The sequence below is a fragment of the Henckelia pumila genome, chromosome 3 (assembly GCF_033568475.1).
Source record: "Henckelia pumila isolate YLH828 chromosome 3, ASM3356847v2, whole genome shotgun sequence".
Lineage (NCBI taxonomy): Eukaryota > Viridiplantae > Streptophyta > Magnoliopsida > Lamiales > Gesneriaceae > Henckelia > Henckelia pumila.
The window spans coordinates 192284960-192309046 of NC_133122.1; the positions used below are offsets into that span (position 1 = coordinate 192284960).

Below are 24087 nucleotides of genomic sequence, written 5' to 3' on the forward strand. Positions count from 1 at the left end.
CAACAAAGTCTACATTTGATGATGGATTGGACTTGGACTCAAACAAATTAAAGAGAATTCATGATCATACTATTTATGGTTGAAGAGATTGATGAGTTGGTTGCCGATACCAATGGCGAACTCGAATCAAGAAAACTAATAGTCCATGATGCTTATATTGTTGTTACTGAAGAAACTTCTGATTGGGTACTTTCCAATGAACACGTTGAAGATGGCCATGGATTAAAATGCGCTGAAGCTAGTGTATGTTGTGGTTCAAGAAAATGCTTGAACTCTGCTAGTCCAGAAAAATATGTCTGCCCACCAGATTTCAGAGCACTTGAAGGATAGAAATCAAATGAAAAATCCTTGAATTTTTGTGGTGCTAATCTTTGCCTAACTACTAAAATGAAAATCATCACATGCCCCTTTCTTCTTCCGCTCTTTGATTGATTCAAGGTCCTTCGTTAGCAGCCTTGTTGAGATAGACATAGCCATGAGTTCTTGAATTAGAAGCTTGCAGGCATAAGGAACGTATACCTGTCAGTACAACAAAACTTCAGTCAGGAGTTGAAGAACATAAAAGAAGTAAAATATGGACTCTTGAAAAATGAAGCCAACCTGAACTATATCAGTTTTGTTCTTGCAGCTCTTACACTCGAAACAGAGTTTCTTTAAATTGGCAATGGCTATCAATCCACACCTCTCGCATACGTGAACTCTATATGCATCGCTCTGATCAAACAAACGCTCCTTCAAGAAGTACGCTGCACCGTGTGCTATCATGCAATCACGTTCCATCTCGCCAAACCTTAGACCGCCATCCCGCGACCTTCCTTCAGCTGGCTGTCTGGTGAGGATTTGCATAGGACCTCTACCACGAGAGTGGATCTTATCATCCACCATGTGCTTCAACCGCTGGTAATATGTTGGCCCCAGGAATATCAAAGATGACAGTATACGCCCTGTGTGCCCATTGTACATTCTTTCAAAGCCACGCATTTGATAACCACATTTGTGAAGAGCTTTGCTGATGTTATCCACCTGATCAGGAAACATGGATCAGCTTAAAAAAAATTAAAAAATCCAAACTATTACTTCGAAACTAGGAGTATATGATATCACTCACGGTAACATCCGTAAAAGGAGTAGCGTCTCCTTCCTTTCCCATTTGTGCAGCCACTTTCCCCATAACACACTCAATAAGCTGGCCAATCGTCATGCGTGACGGAATGGCATGAGGGTTAACTATTATATCAGGAGAAATGCCTTCACTTGTCCATGGCATGTCTTCCTGTGAGTAAGTCATTCCTATTGTTCCCTTCTGAGCGTGTCTGCTGCTAAATTTGTCTCCAATTTGAGGTATCCTAATGGATCGCATCCGGACTTTGACAAATCTCAATCCATCAGCATTTGTAGTCAGCAGAACCTTATATAATGAAGAAAGATCAAATGACTGAAATGTGAAGAACAAATGGTTGTAGTTAAATAACCAAGCTTCCATCACAAGGACAAATTCCTCAGTCATTTCTAGGTGAAAAAGTATTAAATGAAACACAACTTAAAGCTGTGAATGGAAACTGTAGATTTTGAACCTGATCCACGATACCACTTTCACTATGGCGTAAAGAACAACTACGATCCTGGCGGGTATATTTTGAATTTTGTCCTTGAGCTTCATCTTGTGAAAATGGTATTGTCTTTCCAATAATGACATCAGCACCAGACACTCGTGTTCCCTGATGCAAGAATAAAGTGAGCGCTGAAGTTTCTACAAAATGAGAGATAATGTAACGATTACTCACCGGAGGCGCGAAACCATCAGCATCTAATTTATCATAAGATCCATGACGCATTCCCTGCAAACATCACCGCGAGTTTTGCTGGTTTCCTCGGAAGGTAGACAATGCAGGAAAATATTCAAACCGGTTGAAAATTACTCACCGTGGTATTATCAGGACTAGGACACCCGAAGTCCTCTTTCACTAATGTTCCCATCTTCTTCTCCTCGTCCCTTTGCCAAAACAAAATAGTATACAAATGAAAATTGGAAGAAGAACTGGTGTATCTTGATATCACCAAGGACCAATGTGAAGAGAATTACCGATATGAACGGAAGAACAAAGATCGAAAAAATCCTCGATCAATCGAAGATTGGTTCATGATGATAGAGTCTTCTTGGTTGTATCCGGTATAACAAGCAATAGCAACAACAGCATTCTTGTGTAAAGGAATGAGAAAAGTAAGTTGTTTTATCATCAAAACATGAAATCGAGTTTCAATTTGAATGGACTAATATATATCTTACGATGCCAGCTGGAAGTTGCCTAAAATGCAAATGCTCCATTGCACGAGTAGTGACTAGAGGCTTTTGAGGATAGTAAAGTACATAGGCTAGTGTATCCTGTTTGAATCAAGCAAGACATGACACACAAAGAAGTTAAGTGATTGAGAAAGGAAACATTATCTGAAACACTCAGTTGTGTGGAGAAATAAGTACTAATTGTTCACCATTCGAAGTTGGTAATTGGTGACATATATTCCCATTGCTTGTTTTCCCATTGCTGATTGGTAAGTGTTACGAGGGGACTGCACCGCATCATTAAAAATAAATCCTAATACTATAATTGAGGTTAAGAAAAATGTAGACATCGTTAAGAAAATGGACCTGGTTGTGATCAGGAAATGGTATGATTGAAGCACAAACACCCAATAACAATGATGGATGGATTTCGCAATGAGTGTAAGTCTCGGAGTAAGCATCACTTGGACTGCGTCTGGCATTTAGAAGATCCTAATAACATCAGACGACAACACAAAGAATTAGAGAATCCTAAAAAAACGGAAAATAGAGTAAAAAAAAAAGTAAATTTGTGCAACTCTGAGCAGGGAATGGAGGAAGTTGCCCCCTTAACTGAAATAAAGAAAGCTAGAGTAATTTTTTAGAACTGCAACTTTTGCTCCTCCTCTGTCCATCTCTTTGGTTTTTGTAAATTGATTGGGATTATGACCTTATGTCAAAGTCCTAGTTATCTTTTCGTATCAACATCGTTTCATGTGATGTCGTTGATAAGTCGGATATATTTTATAACCGTAAAACAAAATGAAGTGCAACAGAAGAAAATAGAAGTACACATGTTACTAACATTCATTGTCATTGATATCATTGTTGTCTCCTCTTCTTCTGTGTCAATGTATTCGATAAATCCTTTCCTCACAAGGTCGTGCCAGCCATATTCTTCATGGGATTCCTGAGAGAAAACCAACCCCGCTAATCATAGGGAAAACATATGATATATCATCAAGAGTCATATGGCAATCATACTCTTTGCTGCAAGGCAAGAACATCTTTCTTCTTTATGAGTAACCTTTGTTTTTCAACAATGAATAAGGGCCGACTGCAACGGCCGTAGTCTGTATACAGTCGAAGTTCTTTAAGACGTATATCACGAATAATTCCAACTTCTGTATTGACATCCACCTATAATAAATTTAATGCACTCAAAATTTCATGTTTCTAAATGAAAAAAGATACAAAGAATTCAAGTAATCGGATGTTTCACCTGTCTCCTCAGTTGTTTGAGAGTCTTGACCAACAGCTCTGGGTGACGGTGAATGCCAATCCAGCTACCGTTAACAAATATCTTGGTAGCTTGAGGAATCACCGCTGGTGATATTTCCTATTCGCATACATAAATAACAAGATTAATGGTGCATGAATTATATAAGAAGTACAAAAAATATCTTTGGAAATGTTTGGACCTCGAAATTCTCTGTACTCCACTCGTCCAAAAACTCTAGAATGGGGTTCGCTGCTGATCCCACTGTTATGTACACCATAAGTGCTAGGTTCTTTACCAGTCCACATGCCTGAAATTGAACCAGTGTAAACTACCAAATCATAATAACACATAATCATAGGTGAGTTCATAATATTACCTGTCCTTCAGGTGTTTCTGCAGGACACATCATGCCCCAATGGGAATTGTGCAGTTGTCTCGGTTTAGCCAATTTACCTAGTTTTAAGAATGAGCAAGCAAATATAAAGAACAGGAAATGACAATATCAAAATGATCAGAGAAGTCGAAAGGCTGACCTTCACGACCGATTGGTGAGTTTAATCTTCTTAGATGGGAAAGTGTTGAGGCGTAAGTCAAACGATTAAGAACCTGGTCCGACAAATGCAGATGAACAAAAATATAATGGTAATGATGATGAATATTTTCTTGATGAACTGAATAAAATACCTGAGAAACTCCTGCTCTAGTGCCGGCAGCATTTGCTTGCCCCCAGTTCCCGGTAGCAAGAGAATACTTGAGCCCACTTGTAATTGTTTTGGCTTTGATTGCTAGTTGTAAATTTACATCCTTCCCATTTTCGATGCACTGGTTCATTCACAGAATTGCTAAACATCAAGTCATAGGAGCATTAAATTTAAAAAAAATACAATCAGATTTTCTAAGATGCCTTTAAATAATGGAACCTTTTGAACATGAGATCTCACATCCCTGATTAATTTTCGGAACAACTGCACCAACACCAATGGATTACCACATGAATTTCATCAAATTTGTCCAAAAAATACCCAACATTAAAATTTCAGACCGTCCTAAATAAACCGCCAAGTAAAGGACCAGCAAGGTCCAGTCTCTTGTTTGCGTAGTGATCGCGATCATCTTCTGGCCTTCTTCCAATGACACAAAGTAAGAGTCTCTGGATTATATATCTGGAAAGACCAAACCTATCAGTTTCAGAATTTTAGCATATAGGTCTAGTTGAGCGACCATATGTGTCGAAACTAACCCAAAATAATAAGCTTTCTTTGTTTCACAGTACTCCTCAGTCCCAACATGAGGAAGCATTTCTCTTTGGAGTATTTCTTTGGCATACCTGTCCAGGATCAGAGTGTTCTCAAGCATCAGAATTTAATAGTATTACACATTATTCTGTTTTTTGCATCAATTAATTTGATGCATACTTGATTCTTTTATCTCTTGTAACACCAATCGTAGATCCTCTCTTTCCAATGTAGTCGAGAGCAACCTACCAAAAGCATGTTTCAACAGCTCAAGCAACTACTTAGGGGCTATACATAACAAAAATGTCAATAAATACCTGTTGGTTTTGGATCACAAATGCCTCTTCCAAGGAAGGCCTAAGCAATTCCATCATTTGGACGTCGTTAAAATCATAGCAAATATGTTCTAAAATATCTTTGTCCGCGACAAAGCCTAATGCACGGAAAACAATTATGATAGGAATTTCAGTCCTAATGTATGGGAGTGTAGCGCGAATGTACTGCCCTGAGGATCCCTGCATAACAAATGTGTAAGCTCGCATTCAAATTTAAGTCCATAAAGCACAAGAAATTTATTATTCATATGATCTTGAGGAATTTCGATTACCCCTTTAGCACCGGATCTAGACAGCATCCTAACAAACATACTGCTGGGTACCTTGCTTTGAGACTCAACTACAGATCTTACTTCAGCAACATACGAATACTTGTTAGGTTGTCGTTTCTTGAACACATAAACATGATTGCTGCTCATCTTTTCCTGAGCTAAAAGGACTTTCTCGCTGCCATTTATTATGAAATATCCACCTTGATCATAAGGGCACTCTCCCAACTCTGTTAAGTCTTTCTCGGATAGACGATACAAACTACAATAGCTTGAACGAAGCATTATTGGAACCTAAAGGCACGGTAACATACAAGAGAAATTCTTCAATTTCCAGATCCATAAGGATAAATGAAATGGATTATGACTCGACAGCTTAAGTACCTTTCCAATGAAAACTTTGGTGAATTCTTGAGTTTCAGCGACTTCTTCGCAGTCATAACCCCTTTTTATGATACTCTTGTTGACATCCACGTACAATGGCGAAGAGTAACTCAAGTTTCTTAATCTCGCGGCTTTCGGATACAATGTGTTAGTCTCCCCATCAGACTCTGTCATCATAGGTTTACTCAGGTATATCTGGCCGAAGTTAATCCTATAGATTGTCTGAAAAACAGTTTAAAATTAAAATATTTTAACCAAACACCACAAGCCTCTATTTTTGCCTGTTTCCATCCACACAATCCAATATAGTTCTTTGAAACTTTTTGCAGCAGAGAAAAAAATCCAATGAAAAGATAAACAAATTACACATTAATGTCAATCCAAATTTTTTTACACAACTATTTAGAATCAAGTCATAATTCTTAGAACAAATTGCACCCGCCCGCCTCAACTTTGTCTCATCTATATAGATCCGTCCAAATTTGCAATATAAGTTCTTTTTTTCCAAATGATTGACCTACACCTCCCCTCATCTGCTAAAAAGCCATTTTCGCTCCCTTAATTGAATTTTCTGACTCTGTCCTCATTGATATTTATATATGTATGTCTTCATAAAATAAAACTCAAAATGTTCAAAACAATCTTGAGTTTTCCCATTTGCAAAGTGATCAAAAGTCACATGAGAAAAAGGAAAAAAAAGGTAACCAACCTCGACGAAATCGGAGCTTCGACCGGGGTAATGCTGAGCCTCGGGTCGGATCTCGATGTTGCCGGACTCATCCACGATTTCCTGCATGGTATTCTGTATGAACTCATTGAAGGAATCCAGCTGCTGCCTAACCAATCCCTTCTCCTCGAAAAACGCACTTATCACAGCCCATGCATCCTCCTGCGAAATCTCTTGAGATTCGTCGTCCTCATCATAATCCAGATCGATTTCGCTCCGCTCAAATCCGCCGCCATACATCGCAAGCAGCACGAAAAAACGAATCAATCATAAGCTTTTGGTCGTTCCCCGTCGCATTAATTATTAATTGATAAATGTGGTTTTTCGGTCGACTTTTTGGATATATTTAGTAAATTCCAAATCTGAACCCATTCATACAGGGGGAATCTGGTGCAGATCTATGAAGTCCTATAATGGATTCGGCTTTCCAAATCTTCTGCAAGATTTTCTGTAATATCGGTTGTAATTCTCGTAGTCAATTAATACACGCGACAAATTCTTTTTAACAATACACATATTGTGTTACTCCAAATGTTTCTCTAGCTCGAGCATGCATGCAGAGACTGCCAATTACAATTGGCTGAAAGCATGCATGTGTCGTATACAAACAACATTAATGTTAGAACTAATAAAGTTCTCTCTAACATGCATGCATGTACCTTTTCTTTAATAAAGTTCTCTCTAACATGTATGTACCTTTTCTTGCTGCTGGTAATTTTGCGTGCATAAATAATTTTTTTTACAATTAAAAATAAATTAATTTTTATATTTTTAAAAGAGAATGTTATTTGTATTCCATAAAATGTTAATCACACTACACTTTATATATTTATTTTATAGATTGATATTATTATCCTTACATGTTCTTTCCTAATTTTGTGATGACAATTTGTAATTTTACACGCTTTTCCTATTTTATTTCATTTAATGACAAATATTATATTTAATATAAAATACAAATTTAATATATAAAAAAGAAACTAATTTTCAAATTAGAAATGTTTTATAACATAAATCATCTTCAAATATCATCGCATTAGTATGAAAGATTTTATTTTAAAAATATCCCAAATAAGTTATGTCTCGGTCCTACAATCGGTATCAGAGTCAATGTCATGGGTTCGATTCTCATTATTGCAAGGAGTGCAATTATTGAAGGGGAGGTTGTTAGGTGCAATAATTGTTTTTGTTGGTAGAGCGATCGAATCATGGTACTTGGGCTCCTGTATGGTTAAAAAGATTTGAGTTACGTTGCACCATTACCATTAGTTATAGTTTTTGGTACTCATATAGTTAAAAAGATTTGAGTTATGTTGAACCATTACCACTAGTTATAACTTTTGGTAAAACATCAAGGGATTGTTTCTACAATTTGATTACCAATTTCAAACAAATATAATATTATTAGTAAATGAAGATAATTTATTTTTATTTTTATTTTTATTTGAAAAACGGTATAAAGAATATTTGAATAAAAAAATACTTCCATCTAGAACTTTATCAAATTTTTCTTCGATTTTGAAAATGTTTAATGAATTGAAATAAAATAATAATAGTTTTCGGTTTCCATAATGAAATTATTTTTGTAGATTAATCCGTAATTCTTCGATTCCTTCTGGTCTACTTTCTATTAATAACTATGAGATTCTCATAAGGGCCCAACAAAAAAAATATTCAAAAAGGCGCCGGAGGCCACAAACTCATCCGAAATTGGAGAATTAAATAAAAAACTTTCTCAAATCAAGATAACACTGCTTATGGACCTGAACCGGATGATCTATCCATGACCAGGATGAAGCTTGGGTGAAACTAATTAAAAATAAAGTATGAGATAATTCAATCTGGTTAATTATAAGTATATTTTTATTTAATATTGGATGATTAATTTGATTTAATCATATAGATTTTAATTTCGATATAACTTGATATATAAATATAACATATTAAAGATTTACACTTAAAGTGAAATTGTACAAAATTTGATTATATGTACTATTAAATTATAATATCAAAAGCTTTGAATATAATAATAAAACTAATATTTTTTTTTGAAAAAATAATAAAACTAATAGTTAATATAATATGGGAAAGATTAAGTTTAAATTTTGGAAGATCGATCAAAATTTTGTATATACAGAATGGAGTGTGTGTATATATATAAGGGTACATTTGTCAAATAATAGAATAAAAATGTGAAAAGTATGATTAACACTTTTTGGAGTATAAATAAATAACACTCTTCATTTCAAAATTAAAAAAATAAAGTTAAAAAATGATAGTTATAAGTAGAAAACAATAAATTTATTGAAATATTAAAGGTAGGATATTTTTGTTCTTCCATTATAAAATGGCCAATATAATTTTTTTTTTAGAATGGACAATGTCATGCATTATTAAACCGTATAGATATCTGAAAAATACATTCTGTTTATAAAACTAATTTTAAAATTAATTAAATTCTTAACTCTATATCATTTCGATTATAGAGATAATTTATCTACTGGATCATAAATTAGTAAGCAAAGGATAATTTAGGAATAAAATTTTGAATTTTGGATCTAATGGATTTCTTTAACAAAACTCAATAAGCCGGATTTATTGGAAGTTCATCCAACTGGAAATTTCTATGTACAAACCCAAAATTTAGTGGGGTTAGAAAATTATTCGAATAGAAATTTTTGCCAATGTCATCATGTCGAGTCTTATCGTCCTTCACAAATCACAACGAATAGTTTCATTTTCTACTACTGATAGTATTAGGTATTAATTAAAAAGAAATAAAGTTAATTTGCATATATTAGAATAATATTACATTTATTGAGTTAATTCTTTGGCCCAAGAGGATGCCCATGTGTTTTGAGAGCACATAGCCCATAAGCAAAAAACTCTATAAATAAGGAAGTTCCTCCACATTTTGAGGGTATGATCTCACTTTTTCTTATTTTTTATGTTCTAAAAGCTCTCTAGTTTTGTGAGTATATATTTGGGAGTAGATCGCTGACTTGAGCGTCAAAGGATTTTTGCCGGATATTCACGGCAACTCTAATCTCGTATTGTGACGCAAGTGACAACTCTAACATTGTTCAAGTGGATTCACAAGGAGCGTTTGACCTCTCGAAGTTGTGATTCACATTAATTTACTGGAGCGCGTGGAACACCCTCCTCAGGGTACCAGGGCCACGTGCAACATCAGTTTGACGTCGTCTCTGGTAACGTCATATCATCATCAAGAATGCAAACGCGATCGCATGCAACCCGCAACACTCAAGAGGATCAGCCACGTCCGGCCCCCTCAGCAGAACCAAGGATTCTTAATCACCCTGGAGGCTCTGAAGGCTTTGTTGGAGAAAGCAGCTACCAAGGCTGCGGCAGAAGATGTGACACTGTACCTAGTAGCTCAGCAGCAGGGTAGCAAGAACCCAGGCACCCATAGTGGGGGGCTTCACTCACGCCACTTGGAGAGAATTCCATGGGAAAAAAATAGTCGTCGGAACCAACGACGTACCACCTGTCCACATGAAGAAGGTAACAGAACTTAAATAAGATGAGGCAAACAATCACGCACCACCCCGTCGTCAGGACTTGCGCTGCACCGAGGGAGACGAGGCCCTAGTGGCTATTTTGCCCGCCCGTCGCAGTCCGTTCACCACAATTATCCTGGTAGAAGTACTTCCTGCAGGCTTTAAAATAGCAAACCTGCCTGAATTCAATGGGACGGGGGACCCGCAAGATCACCTGGATAGATTTTCCGCGAAGGCTGACCTGTATGACAACAGTGATGCAGCATATTGCAAAATCTTCCGAACTACTTTATTAGGACAAGCTCTCGCATAGTTCAACAACTTACCCTCTGGGACGAAGCCTTGAAATACTTACCCAACGCTTCCTTCACCAATTTTCCATCAATCAGAAATATCCAAAAATTGATGCATACTTATTCTCGATAGCCCAAAAAGAGGGAGAAAGCCTAAGGGAATTTTTACAGTGGTTTACCCAGGCTTTTCATGAAGTTCCACACGTTAATCATGACTTACTAGCAGGGATCTTGCAGCAAAATCTTCGTCATAGGAAATTCAAGGAGTCGATAGGAGAAAGGCCTCCAAACACTTTGGAAGAGTTATTAGAGGGGCAGAAAAGTACATCAGGATAGAGGAGGTCATAGAACCGCATTACCTCGTGAAAATAAAACGAGAAGATGAAAAACCAGGTGTCGGGAAGAGAGAAGATAAGCATGTGGCATATAGCCCTCGTCCCCAGAATATCCCACTCAATGCTCGTCCAACGGACATACTAGTGGTATCCAAACAGCAAGGATTGCTACAACCCCCCTGACACCCTGTCCTATGAAAGAAAACCCAAAAAGACAACAATCTGTAAAATACTGCAGGTTTCACAAAGAAAAAAGGCCATGCCACAGAAGACTCTTTTAGCTTATGGGTAGAAATAGATAGACTAATTAAGAAAGGGCACTTAGGCAATTTTGTATACAAGTCTCGGGATAATCATAATAACAACAAGCGTTCAGAGCACCAGCGCAAAACGGACCAACAAAAAGAGCAAAATGATCAAGGAAAGAGACCAAAAGAGAACCTACCCACCGGTGGCGTAATCGCCATGATTTCTGGAGGACCAGCATGCGGTGACTGGAATAGAGCAAGGAAAACCTTGATCCGGGCAGCAACGCAGGACTTTCTTTCAGAATATAGGACCCAGACGCACACCATACTTGAGGTTAGTGCAAAAGAAAAAGAAATAACGTTCAACAACCATGACTTGAAGGGCCCTTGTAGCATAATGACGCTTTGGTCATTTCCGTCACAGTGTCTAATTTTTGGGTAAAAAATATATTGGTGGATTTTGGAAGTTCCGCAGACATCATATTTCATAACACCTTCGTGAAATTGGGGATTGAGAATGTTTCGTTAACTCCAGTGAATACACCACTCGTCGGGTTCGTAGGAGAAGTTGTCGAAGCATTAGGAGAAGTCACCCTCCCAATATCATTAGGTTCTTACCCATGGAGGATTACCAAAATGGTAAAATTTATTGTTGTCAAATCTCCATCGGCTTACAACATTAGTTTAGGACGTCCTAGCCTGAATCTGTTTAGGGCAGTGAGTTCTACCTACCATTTGAAACTCAAGTTCCCCACTCCCAAAGGAATAGGCGAGGCAACGGGCGATTCAAGGTTAGTAAGGGAGTGTCATTCAGTCGCATTGCAAGCAACTGTAAGTGATCGGAAGAGACAAGCTGCTTCAGAAAACTCATCGCCAAAAAGAAAGCAAAAAGTAGAACATCGGACGAATCGCAGCGAAATTCAAATCGTGGAGAATGAAGGCAGGGAAAATGAAAGAATCAAGGCCACCAAAATTCTCAAGAATATAGTAGTTTTCCCCGGAGATACGCAACAGATGGTTAAAATCGGGTCGGATTTGCCAACTCCATTAGAAGAAGCCCTAACAACTTTTTTGAAAAAGAACACGAACGTGTTTGCTTGGAAAGATGAAGCATTGCCCGGTATACCTCGGGACCATGCACTTTACTACCTCAAGGCAGATCCAAAAATGAAACCCGTAAAACAAAAGAAAAGAACATTCGGTCAGGAGAAGAGCAAACACATCGCTGAAGAAGTAGAAAAATTATTGACAGCTAAGTATATTTGACCAGTCGTGTACCCAGAATGGCTGTCAAATGCAGTACTGGTTCCAAAACCAAGCGAGAAGTGGCGGTTGTGCATAGATTTCACTGATCTGAACAAAGCATGTCCTAAAGCCTCCTTCCCGCTACCAAGGATTGATGTGTTGGTCGATTCTACAGCTAGGTGTGAAATGCTTAGTTTCTTGGATGCCTACCAAGGATATAATCAAATACGGTTAACACTGGAAGATCAAGAGAAGGCAAGCTTTATAACTGACCGAGGGATTTATTGCTTCGAGATAATGCCGTTCGGACAAAAAAATGCAGGTGCAACCTACCAGAGGCTAGTAAATAAGATGTTTGAAAAGACGATCGGGCGCAACATGTAAGTTTATATAGACGATATGCTCGTAAAAAGTGTACAGGCTTCAACCCACATTGAAGACCTCCTAGAATGTTTTAACATTCTGAGGAAGTATAAGATGAAATCGAACCTAGAAAAATGCACATTCGGGTCAGTGGAGGAAAATTCTTAGGATACATGGTCTCTGTAAAAGGGATAGAAGCTAACCCAGAAAAAAATCAAAGCAGTTTTGAACATGTCTCCTCCAAAAACATTGAAAGGGGTACAAGAGTTAACAGGATGGATTTCCGCCCTTAATCGATTTATTTCCCTATCCGCAGACAAAGGATTATCATTTTTTAAAGTCTTGAGACAAGGAAAGAGGTTCAAGTGGACACCTAATTGTCAACAAGCTTTCTAAGATTTGAAAAAGTATTTAGTCACACCTCCACTGGTTGTAAAACCACAAGAAGGAGATATCTTGTTTCTGTATCTCGCATTTTCGTGTGAAGCAGTCAGTGTTGTACTGGAAGTAGAAGAAGGACGCGAGCATAAACCATTATATTATGTAAAAAAAAGCGTTACAAGGAGCAGAGTTGCGATACACCAACATTGAAAAGTTAGCATTGGTAGTGGTCATCGCAGGAAAAAAGTTACGCTCATATCTCCAATCCCATCAAGCAATGGTATTGAGCAATCATCCTTTAAAGAAAATACTCTCTAGTTCGAAAGCGTCCAGCTGAATGGTTAAATGGGCAGTCGAATTAAGCAAATATGGATTGGAATTCCAACCACGCCCGACAATCAAGCCCCAGGTCCTCGCGGATTTCATAGTCAAAATGGAGACAATCGGTGCAGAAAGTTCCGTCCCCACCTGGACAGTTTTTGTTGATGGATCTTCAACCACATCAGGAAGTGGAGATGGGGATGGGGATAACATCCATATACCCGCCCCAATATTTGTATTATTATTATTATTATTATTATTATTATTATTATTATTATTATTATTATTATTATTATTATTCATACCCGCCCCAATATGTTTCGGAAATTTTTAAAAATCTCCATACTCAAACCCATACCCGAAAATGCTTCCCCAAACCCACCCGTTTCGGGTTTTCCCCGCGGGTACCCGAACCCGAGGGAAAAATTGACATCTCTAATCACTACAAGCCAAAAGAGTAGCACATAAAGGCAAGAGTCACGCATCCTTTTCAGCAGGAATCAAAGCTTCGATCATATCAATCCCAGCATCCACTGCCAATGGATCAACTAGAGGAGGCTCCACAGTCACAGCCCTAGGAAGCTCTGGGACTAATGACTAGATTTTCATAATAACATCCTCAAAAACTAAGCGCGTCATACGAAGCTGGTGGCGACAGCCATGAACAACCTCATCATGAAGGCCAAAGGCATGGCTGCAAATCTCCTCAATATAGGAAGGGAAGCACAATAAGTAGCTACGGCTTTCTCCTCAACTTGCTGAGCGAAAGACTTCCCAGGATCATATGCTAAAAAGCGCTCTCCAGTTCGAACCTCAAAATGGGGTATCTCATATAAAGCACCGAGCTCTTTGCGCAAGCTCTCATTGTCTTCAGTCTTTCCCTCAACCTTCTTGCTTGAAAGAGACAAATCATCCTTTAGTTTGTTAGTTTCCAACCGCAGACGCTCTTTATCTTCCATCATCTGCACCAAATCTCGACGTAAACGAGCTTCATCATCCCGATGTTTCTTCTCTCGAAGCTGATAGATGCATGCCAAAGATATCGCCTAAGAGAAACAAAATATAAAATTAGACCACAAAAACAATGACTCCAGCTCAACAAAAACAAAACATCAATTGAAAAATACCTGATAATCTATCGAAGCCAAGTGCTGCGACAGAGCTGCGGAAGGTTGAACAAACAAATGAGAAACGCCATAATCACTAACAGGGTCGGACCTCTTGTGAGGCCAACCAAGCAACCGTTATAGGGCCCAGCCTAGCACGGGGCCCAATATTTTTAAATTTTTTTACTATACATATATGTATTAATATGTTTAGTTTGCATATGACATAACCAACACAATTCTAAATAATAATAAAAAAAATGGCTCAATTCAAAAAGGCCCAATAAAATAATAAATCAATTTTATTGGTCGTGGACCATCTATCACATTTCGGCATTTCATATTTGCAAAGGTTTTTTTAGGAACACATTTGCAAAGTTTTATTATTTTGTATCTATTGAATATTGAATTATTGATTTAGAATGGTTGATTTTGTTTTAGTTTTTTTTAAAAAAAAATTAATACATAATTTTTTGTTGAATGATTGAAAATTTTGAGAATTCTTATTTTTATTAACATGTAGATTTGGAAAACTGAATTTTAAATTGTCGCATCAGGCCCTGTTGAACACAGATCCGGCCCTGATCACTAATCATCTCTATCCCCTTTTTCCACGCCAGCGATGGGTCCTCCATGTCCCAGAAAGACTGTGCATTCTCCTTCAAATTCACCCCCTCCAACATAAGAGGATTCTTGCATACAACTCGTGAAGACAATGAGGAATCTCCCCGACCTTTTTTAGGGATCGGGGTAGTATCAGCATCAATTGGCCTTTTTCCATCTTCATTCCCTCTGGATCCCGAACCTCGATGTCGATCACTGGAGTCACCAAGATCACGACGATCTGTCGATGGAGGAGGATCGGCACGGCCCTGAAAACTGGAACCGCGACCATGATCAAGCAAAGGACCAGAAGAACGAGGGACATGAGGGCAGCGCCTATCCTCCCTTTTCTTCCCGTTAGTAGACGAAGGCCTCCCAACGGTATTTTCTCAATCTCTAAGGGTAGACAAGCCTATATGAGTCCCTACAAACAAGGCAAAAATCATTACACTTAAAGGATAGACAAAAAACAAACAAACAAAAATCGATAAGCAACAAACAAATCATCATAAGGCAAAGAGCGCCACCAAAGCATAAGCTCCTAGGGTCAAAAAAATTCCTTAAATAGACCTAGGGTTTGACATTGAACTTGCAGTTTTTGGTGAGTCTCTATCATTTTCAAAATACTACAACTATAGGGATGACAATTTTTTCCACATATTTGAGGACCCGCGGAGCAAAATCCAAAACAGGGCGGGTATGAAAGAAATTTTTTGGGTATGAGTTTGGGTTTGGGGATTTTTAAAAATTCTCGAATCATATTAGGGCGGGTATGAGGATGTTATATCCATCTTCGAATCCGTTCCGATAATAATAATAATAATAATAATAATAATAATAATAATAATAATAATAATAATAATAATAATAATAATAATAATAATAATAATAATAATAATAATAATATTGAATTATAAAAAAATTTTATTTATTAAATTTTAATAAATCTTTGAATAATATATAAATTATTCTAAATATTAAAATTAAAAATATTACTATTTATTAGTTTGTACTATTTTAAAAGAACAATTTTCATCCAATTAAAAAATTATCTTGAATGACAGAGATATTCTAATTAAAGATATATGTTAAATTTTAATTTTACAATCAAAATTTTGTGCACCAATTTTTTTATTATTTTACAATAAAATTGACTAATAATATATATAAAAATAAAACTAAATAAATATATATATATATATATATATATTTGGGTATAGGAACGGGATGGGGATTAAGTCCCCGCGGATATGGGGATGGGGGAAAGGGGAACATCCCACCCACAGTCTTTTACAAAAAAGAATTGGGACTGCCAATCTCCTCGCGAAGCGCGGAATCTAGTTAGAAACTTGCAGCCAATACGAGGTTGAAAATAAACAAAAGAATCTGGGCGAAGACACTGTGCGAAGAAAAGAGAGTGAAATAGCAACACAGAAGCTTTGAGAGAAAGCTCGCATATTCGATGCCGAACCCCATGAAATAGAAATAAGCATTTGGCATCAGTTCACTAAAACTTATACCAAGGCTATGCACCACCTCAACTAACAAAGGATCAGTATGGATAGAAAATCCACTGTTAAAATATTCTAGGGTCACATGAGGAGGTTTATGGAATAAGTCTCCTGTCCCAGAAATCCTCCACTCATAATTGGAGAAAAACCTAAAATATCACTCAAGCGCTTTACATCTTCAAAAGTCAAGAGACTCTGCCCTATATCCCCAGGGATAATATCCCGGTCCACGTCACCGAAAGTAGGATCAAGAAAAAGAAGGCACAATGGGGACAACATCAGTGCCAGACCCAGGAACATCAATATACCCATATTCACTCGAAGAACCTGAGTCACGGAATATGGTCAGAGTGATAAGAACAAGTATCTGAAGCTTCACTCCAACTAGAGCTAACCCCAGACGAAGAATTATGCTTGCGGCTGGCCATTAATAAGCTTCACAGTGTTCAAGTATGGCGGCATTGGTCGTCACTGCTTCCGTCATCGAAGATATCTCGTTTAATTACGTGCCATATTTTCTTACATTTTTTTCATACCAAAATTTTGAAATTTCGCTATCGGTATCAATATGAATTTTTTTCATACCAATATTTTTAATACGATATACCAAAAACCACCCCTACACACACGCGATCATAGAATGACGTATGACTCAAATTGTTTGTAGAACTTGAACCAAATCTTTAATGAAACAATGGTTGTGTAATAATTTAAAGTCTTATTTTCTAGATAATTAACTTTAAGAAATTGGTAGCATGCAAATAATATTGATGTTTACGGAGCTTCAAGGGGGTATATGGAGTATGTAAGCATTTGGCCACTATCCAGGTGTTCAATTCCTTCTAGCTACCAACACTTTCTTGGACTAGAATATTGCACATGCTTGTCCAGTGTGATTTATCCGAATAACGTGAATGGTTTAATTTGCAGGTTATTGCGTTAGTCCGAGAGCTTACTTTAACGTGCATCGAATGGTAGTGGCTATGATTGGGTTCCCATGTCAATATATATATATATATATATATATATATATATATATATATATATATATATATATATATATATATATATATATATATATATATATATATATTTTTTATTTATTTATTTATCGATGTTTATATATGGACCATAAAAACTAGGCAACATTAAAAATTAAATGACATAACATAAAAGACAATATGTAAATTAATACTGATCAACATGCATATATTATATAACAAATTAAGGTCTTCTGTAAATGTGAGTTTATGGAAAAAAAAAAAAAAAAAAGGTACTATGTAGCAATATTCTCGAAGACTATGATGATTTAATGTAACTATATAAAATGTAATTAAATATCAGTACTTATTTATTGCAGTTTATCAAACTAGAAGAAGCAAGAATGATAATATCCGATCGATCAATTGTGGACTTGTTACTTGGTAAAATCTCCCAAGTTAATGTTGTCGTCCAGAAGGAAGTCCTCCCACTCCCATTGTCCGCTCGTCAAGTTTTTCGACGTCCCCAACGAACTCTCCACAAAATTATCCTGTAAGCATGATATATAGAAGAATAATATTTCAATGAAAAATATTACACGTGCAATTATATTCATAAGAGTATTTCATGATCTAAAAATTTCACATTTATACATTATGATCATGTATCGACTTCACAATTTACTTTATGGTTTTGCTATTAATTTTCAGAAATCCTTCCACGTCATGATGCCACCTTATGCGACGAAATAGAATAGTAAAGGATCATCAGATTATCAGCATGCATTGTTTTTACCTCAGTTGGATGAACTTTGAATGGGTCCACTGATGGATCAGTGCCTTTGGGGACGCCAACGCGGTTCAAACCAATATTGGAGTAGTTTGTATCGCCGCCACTCACGCTAATATTGTTATTCGCGAAACGGCTTGTGTAATCTTCTCCTTGCACGTTGGCCAATTCGCTCCACTTGAGATTTTCATGTGGCAAGTCATTTTGATTCATTCCATGGCATATAATTTGTGGGGTTTCCACAATGTTACCATCGGTGGGCACCGTGGTGCTAGACATAAATCTGTTGAGAAAAAAAAATTGAATTCAAGTTGAAAAACCAAGAATTAATTATATCATTTAATTTGAGAAAAAAAATCAGAATTTCATTGATTTAATTTCCTGTCATGCATGTCACCTCTAATTTTTTATTTTTTTTAAACTCTAGGGCCATATTTTTGGCTCCGCGCACGACATCTCATGAATGCGAAAATATTGACTCGAGGAGGATATTATCAAAAGGATGATGCTACATGTACACAGAGGACTACACATTGAGTTACACATTGCACTTAAAATTACATGATTATCCTTGCACTTTATTTGAAAAAAATCTTTCAAAAATGCATGTAGGATAATCATGTAATTTCAAGTGCAATGTGTAACCCAACGTGTAACCCTCAGTGTACATGTAGCATTACCCTTATCAAAATACTTTTTTAATGCAATTCCCATGATCACATGTTTTGAAAATATATGAAATTTTCTTGATCTGAAGAAGGGAATTAATCACATCCCAAATTATTTTTATAAACATTTACCTTGGAGCTGGTTGCTTAGTGTAGGCCAATGCATCTGAGTTAGCATTATACATTTGATTAGGAAAGTTGAGTAGCGCTTGATCCACCACAAGTGATTGCTGCATGCAACATGATTAAGGTCCATTCAATCTTAATTCGTTACTGCAACTATTTCAATAAATTAATTAACCAAAATAAAGTTTTGTAAATGTATTTTAGTAGGATATTAATCTTTTTGCTATGCACATACCTGATGTGGAAACCCGGGTGATGGGATTAATGGAGCGTTGGAAAAAATCCCGGAATGGGATTCAAAGACGGACAGAGAATCCTGGATTGGAAGCGTCGATACAATATTATTTGACGAGCCTTGCTGATCAATATTATTGATCATATGATTTGGTGTGGGGTTTGGTTGATCATGTAATAGGTCTTTGAATATGCTCTCCCGAACTCTTGCACTGTGGAAAATTAATTTATAATTAACCACTTCAAATTTACATAAAGAAATATATATATATATATTAGTACTGATAGGTCATGAGAAATTAACAGATTAAAACAATATATAGTGTAATGTTTTATATTCACCTAAATGGACTTATCCAAGGATCAAGCTGCATCAGAATCTGTCCGGTGGGATTAGGGTTTTCTTGGGTTGAAACCAATTCATTTTCATTGAAATTATATGAAAATGGGACTCCAAATTGGCTCCCTAGCTCCTGTTGTTCCATCTAATTAATCACACTAATCAGAACAAATATAGAAACAATAATTTGATTTTTAAAAATTAGATAAAATTCATTTTTTAAAAATATTAATATATATATGTGATCAAAATAAAAGTAATTGTGATGCATGTATGTCTTAATCTCACCTGAATAGCGGGTTGACTGTAAGATGTAGATCCATTACAAGACATTAATGCATTCTAAACAACAAATTAGCTAGGATTAATATTAGTTATTAAACACATGAAAATTTTGAAGCAATCAATGAATTAGTTGCATTTTAAGTTTAATTAAGAAAAAATTGATACTGGATTAATTTAAATATTTGTGGACTTACTTTCCAAGCTGTCACTCTTTCTAAGGACCGGGTAAGGTTTCTCTCAGACCAGCATAATTGATGCAAAGATGGCTCCTGTTCTGAACCCAATTCATAATCCCTGCATGCAGATAATTAATTATTAATTAATCACAATTATAAATAAATAATTTAACGATATTAATTAACTAAATTTTAGTATATATATGTTTTTCGTCAAATGATATTGTTCCTTAAATTTAACTTACTAAATTTTAGTATCGCTATAATTAAATTCCTTAGTATATATATGTTTTTCTATATATATATATATATTTATAGAGGAAAGAACTTTAATTTACCGAAGATCAGCTTCCAAAATCTGCAACTCTAGTCCACTCTTTGTAATTTGCAATTCAAGATTCTGTGAAGATCAACGATAGTACGTTAATTTAGAAAAATTAAAATCGAGCATTTATTTAAATAAACTTTTTTAAGATATATATCACGTAAAAAAACTTTAAAAAAAAATTGAACCAGATCACGTACCTCAATTCTGATGTGTGTCAAATGTACGTAGAAGGTGAATTTGAGATCGATGCATGGAAAAATTTGATGTGGTTAGATATGGCAATATACTCGAATTATAATATGATCATATAAAAAAAGGGGGAACTAGTTTTGTAACTTTTGTTGCAAGTTGGTCTATTCCGAGGTTTGATCCAGTTAGATATGCAGTGAGTTTGCTTGTTTGTTTTTTAAGTCATATTTCGTCCCAGATATGATGATACCAAAAATTGAATGTTGTGGATATGTCTGATGTTACATCAACAATTCGACAAAATATATGACCGAAAGTAAAAACAAATTAAAATAAACCTATTGCACTTTTATGAATTGAAAATCCAAAACATGACAATTTAAAAAATTAAATTGACTATTTTCCTCGTATAAAACAATAACGTACAATATAAAATAATTAATTGTAAAAAGTTGGGATGAAAAATAGAAATAGTAACAGTTTTAATTATACCGGATGACATTTTTAAAAAAATATAATATTTCGAGGTATCCGGATATGTGGTTTGTTTTTTTGCCATAAATTTACAATCACTCCGTACAGAATAATATCATTGTCTATTAAATTCACAAAACGACATTAACAAACAATATCTACTCGTCCATAAAAAAATCCAAACGAATGTTACGAATTTTATTAAAACCATAAACAAGTATATATCGTGAAATCATGAAAAGTGATATTTTATTGATTGTTAAATTTAGGCACATATATTTTAGAATTTGAAAAAAAAATTGAGACAAACATTTTTTGTTCATATGATGTAAAACGTAAATGTGGAGGCATGGACATTATGAAAGGATCACGATAAATAGATTATAATTGTTTAGTTCGTGAGATGAGACGATGAATGATGTGATGATCATCATAAACTGAAAACTAATGATAATATAGTAATTTTTTAACTCAAATTGTTATATATAAAACTTGAATCTAATACAGGATGATGCAAGAACACTAAATCTCATCCTTGAATTCGCACCAATAGTATAGAAAACCAAAAGAACTGGATGAAATAAAAATTCCAAAAACTTTGTTGTACTGATTTCTTGCATTAGATTGAATTCAAGATTATTCTTTTTTTATCTCTTTACATTAAATGAAAGTTGAAAACGTGTACTAAAAAATGATTTGATCCACACTTGCACAAACATAAATAAAAGAGAGCAAGAGAGAGGCTTTACTGCTTTTCCAGATACTGTAACTTGCTGGCATCGCCCTTAATATGGTCCAATTGGCGCAATTTCTCCAATTTTTTCTTCATGCAATGTAAATAAAAAGTAAGTTCAATTCATCAAATATCATTGAAAATTATAAACGCAGAGTGCCAAAATAAAAATAAAAAATAAAAATGATGAAAACATATACCTGAACATTAGTTACGTGACTGAACTCACCATCCCCATCAAAATAGGAAAGGATCCGACAATCATCATATGCAAAAACAAAATATAACATTTCAGTTCGACGAAACTAATAGAAAATCTTAGATAAATTTTATAAAGTGATCAAAATGTTAATACGTCAGTCTTCTTTCTGTTGGTAGATCGATATAGCGACGAAGAACATCTTCAATCCTGTGAGAGATTTTGAAAGATCTTGATATTAGTGTATGTATTATTAGTTGATTGATTTCTTGCATATAGATCTGCAGTCGTTTTTATTAAATAATAAAAAAAGGCAACCTCCTTTGGCTGCAAAACTTGCTAATGCGGCCGGAGGGAGAAAATGCAACAAACGCGACGTCCACGTCGCAGCAGACTGCGATCTCGTTAGCCTTTTTTATGAGGCTGCTGCGACGTTTCGAGAACGTTACTTGACATTTTGTCACGTCCTGTATTTTCTTCATATCGATTTTCCGACCCATTATGTTTCAGAGTACAAATTTTTTGGCATGATATATATGTGTGTGTCTATATATATATTGTTGTATTTGTTGCTTCTCTTGGTGTATTTTCTTTACATAGAGAGACTCCTATTTATAGACATACGAGAACTTTGCGAGACAAATGTGAAATCCCCAAAAGAATTTGATGTTTTTGGATTTTTTTTAAAAGAAAATTTTAGATATTTTTGACAACTGTAAGGTGGACGCGTGGGGCTTTTTGTGCACATTGATTATCAGTTATTGAGAATCTAAAATATTTTTATACACATTAAAAGTAGACAATCTATATCGTTGCCACATATATAAAACAAAATGGTATAATAGTTGATTCGCTAGAATGAATGATTTCTCAATCTTTACAAATGATTTGTTTGTATATTTATAAATATATAAATATATAAAATAGATACAATGTGGACTCGATTAAATTATTGTCTTGATATAATTGGACATGTTCGGTGTCTCAAATAGTGAAATTAATATGAGATGGTAATAGGAATGGATTTATGATTTCGCTTTAGAATCAAACTTACAAAATATATATATAAAATATTGGGATCGAAGATATTCGAATCTGAGTGTCCCGAAAAAAAAGGTCTCAAATAGTGAATTTAATATGAGATGGTAATAGGAAGGGATTTATAGTTTCGGCTTTAGGTCAACTTACAAAAGATATATATAAGATATGGAGGAATAATTTCATCCTATCTTTACAGGCTCCACCCGAAAGATGTATTTAACGGTGAATATTTATCAATATCTGTGGGGCACTGAAAAAATAATAGGACACACATGTATTGATAGATCTCAACCTTTAAATCTGCATTGAGGTCATGTGGATCTCACTTACCAATATTGAGATAGAAGAGATTCGAATCTGCGTGTCAAATAAAATAAAATAAAAGTTGGGAAAAAGAGGACTCGGACTTGTGTCATAAGTAAGAAAAAAAAGTTGGGATAAGAGATATTTGAACCTAAGTGTCATAAATACATAAAATTTTGTCCACCATTGAAACATATATACATATATATAATATACATACTCTTTAATTATTTCGATGATTCATTAAGTTAATTCTTCAATTCATCAGAAATTAATAAATATATATGAATTAAAAAAAATTGGGGTATCAAGGATCCATTAAGCATTTCAAAATGAGCCGTTGACAAGATTGAGAGCTAAAAGAATTGAAGAAGCATTAAATGGGTTAGTCGAACAAGTTCAAAATGAGGCTAGGACATATTGGTGAGACATAGACCACGTCGGACCACATCAAGTTCATCAAATTGGAATCGTTATGGAGATTTAACATGTGCTACATGGACTAACGACTAAAGATTTTTGGGGGAGTCATTAAGTTATTTATTCAGTTTATGGAAAAAATAATATATAGACAAAATTAAAGTTTTTCGAAGAGGTCGCGAGTATCCTCGTTGGCCTTATGCTAGATCCGCGCTCCTGCATCGTATATAGCGATGTCCACTCTTTTATGACTCCTATATATGGGCAAACACATGTGCGAAAACTTGATTAGTAAGCCACGAGCAAATGGTGATGATCACAGTAACGTACATATTCTGGCTTAATTATATATGGTTCCAAGTTGTGAGTATGAAACAAATTA

The 24087-nt window shown here is 35.4% G+C and overlaps 3 protein-coding genes across 4 annotated transcripts; all 3 read right to left on the bottom strand.

The window, feature by feature from the left end:
* Positions 1-85: 85 nt before the first annotated feature.
* On the bottom strand, positions 86-6770 carry LOC140890585 (DNA-directed RNA polymerase II subunit RPB2-like). Its single transcript, XM_073298483.1, has 25 exons — positions 6475-6770; positions 5766-5987; positions 5385-5675; positions 5095-5292; positions 4958-5022; positions 4783-4869; positions 4585-4705; positions 4463-4507; positions 4227-4364; positions 4076-4148; positions 3919-3995; positions 3742-3849; positions 3543-3659; positions 3305-3460; positions 3126-3230; positions 2648-2773; positions 2491-2568; positions 2288-2383; positions 2084-2199; positions 1924-1993; positions 1785-1838; positions 1575-1718; positions 1109-1408; positions 601-1023; positions 86-519 (listed from the first exon to the last, which is right to left on the bottom strand). The coding sequence occupies exons 1-25, from the start codon at positions 6730-6732 to the stop codon at positions 376-378; spliced, it is 3612 nt and encodes a 1203-aa protein (XP_073154584.1). The 5' UTR covers positions 6733-6770; the 3' UTR covers positions 86-375.
* A 10946-nt stretch (positions 6771-17716) lies between these two features.
* Positions 17717-20490, bottom strand: LOC140893602 (uncharacterized). Of its 2 annotated transcripts, XM_073302689.1 has the most exons (8): positions 20357-20490; positions 20037-20136; positions 19846-19899; positions 19560-19702; positions 19219-19429; positions 18990-19087; positions 18196-18472; positions 17717-17950 (listed from the first exon to the last, which is right to left on the bottom strand). In XM_073302689.1, the coding sequence occupies exons 3-8, from the start codon at positions 19888-19890 to the stop codon at positions 17837-17839; spliced, it is 888 nt and encodes a 295-aa protein (XP_073158790.1). In that variant the 5' UTR covers positions 19891-19899; positions 20037-20136; positions 20357-20490; the 3' UTR covers positions 17717-17836. The 2 variants fall into 2 exon arrangements, with proteins under 2 accessions (XP_073158790.1, XP_073158791.1); XM_073302690.1 differs by lacking the exon at positions 19846-19899.
* A 1160-nt stretch (positions 20491-21650) lies between these two features.
* Positions 21651-22484, bottom strand: LOC140886407 (agamous-like MADS-box protein AGL104). The gene is made up of 4 exons (XM_073292977.1): positions 22260-22484; positions 22098-22151; positions 21943-21961; positions 21651-21832 (listed from the first exon to the last, which is right to left on the bottom strand). The coding sequence occupies exons 1-4, from the start codon at positions 22439-22441 to the stop codon at positions 21755-21757; spliced, it is 333 nt and encodes a 110-aa protein (XP_073149078.1). The 5' UTR covers positions 22442-22484; the 3' UTR covers positions 21651-21754.
* Positions 22485-24087: the final 1603 nt, after the last annotated feature.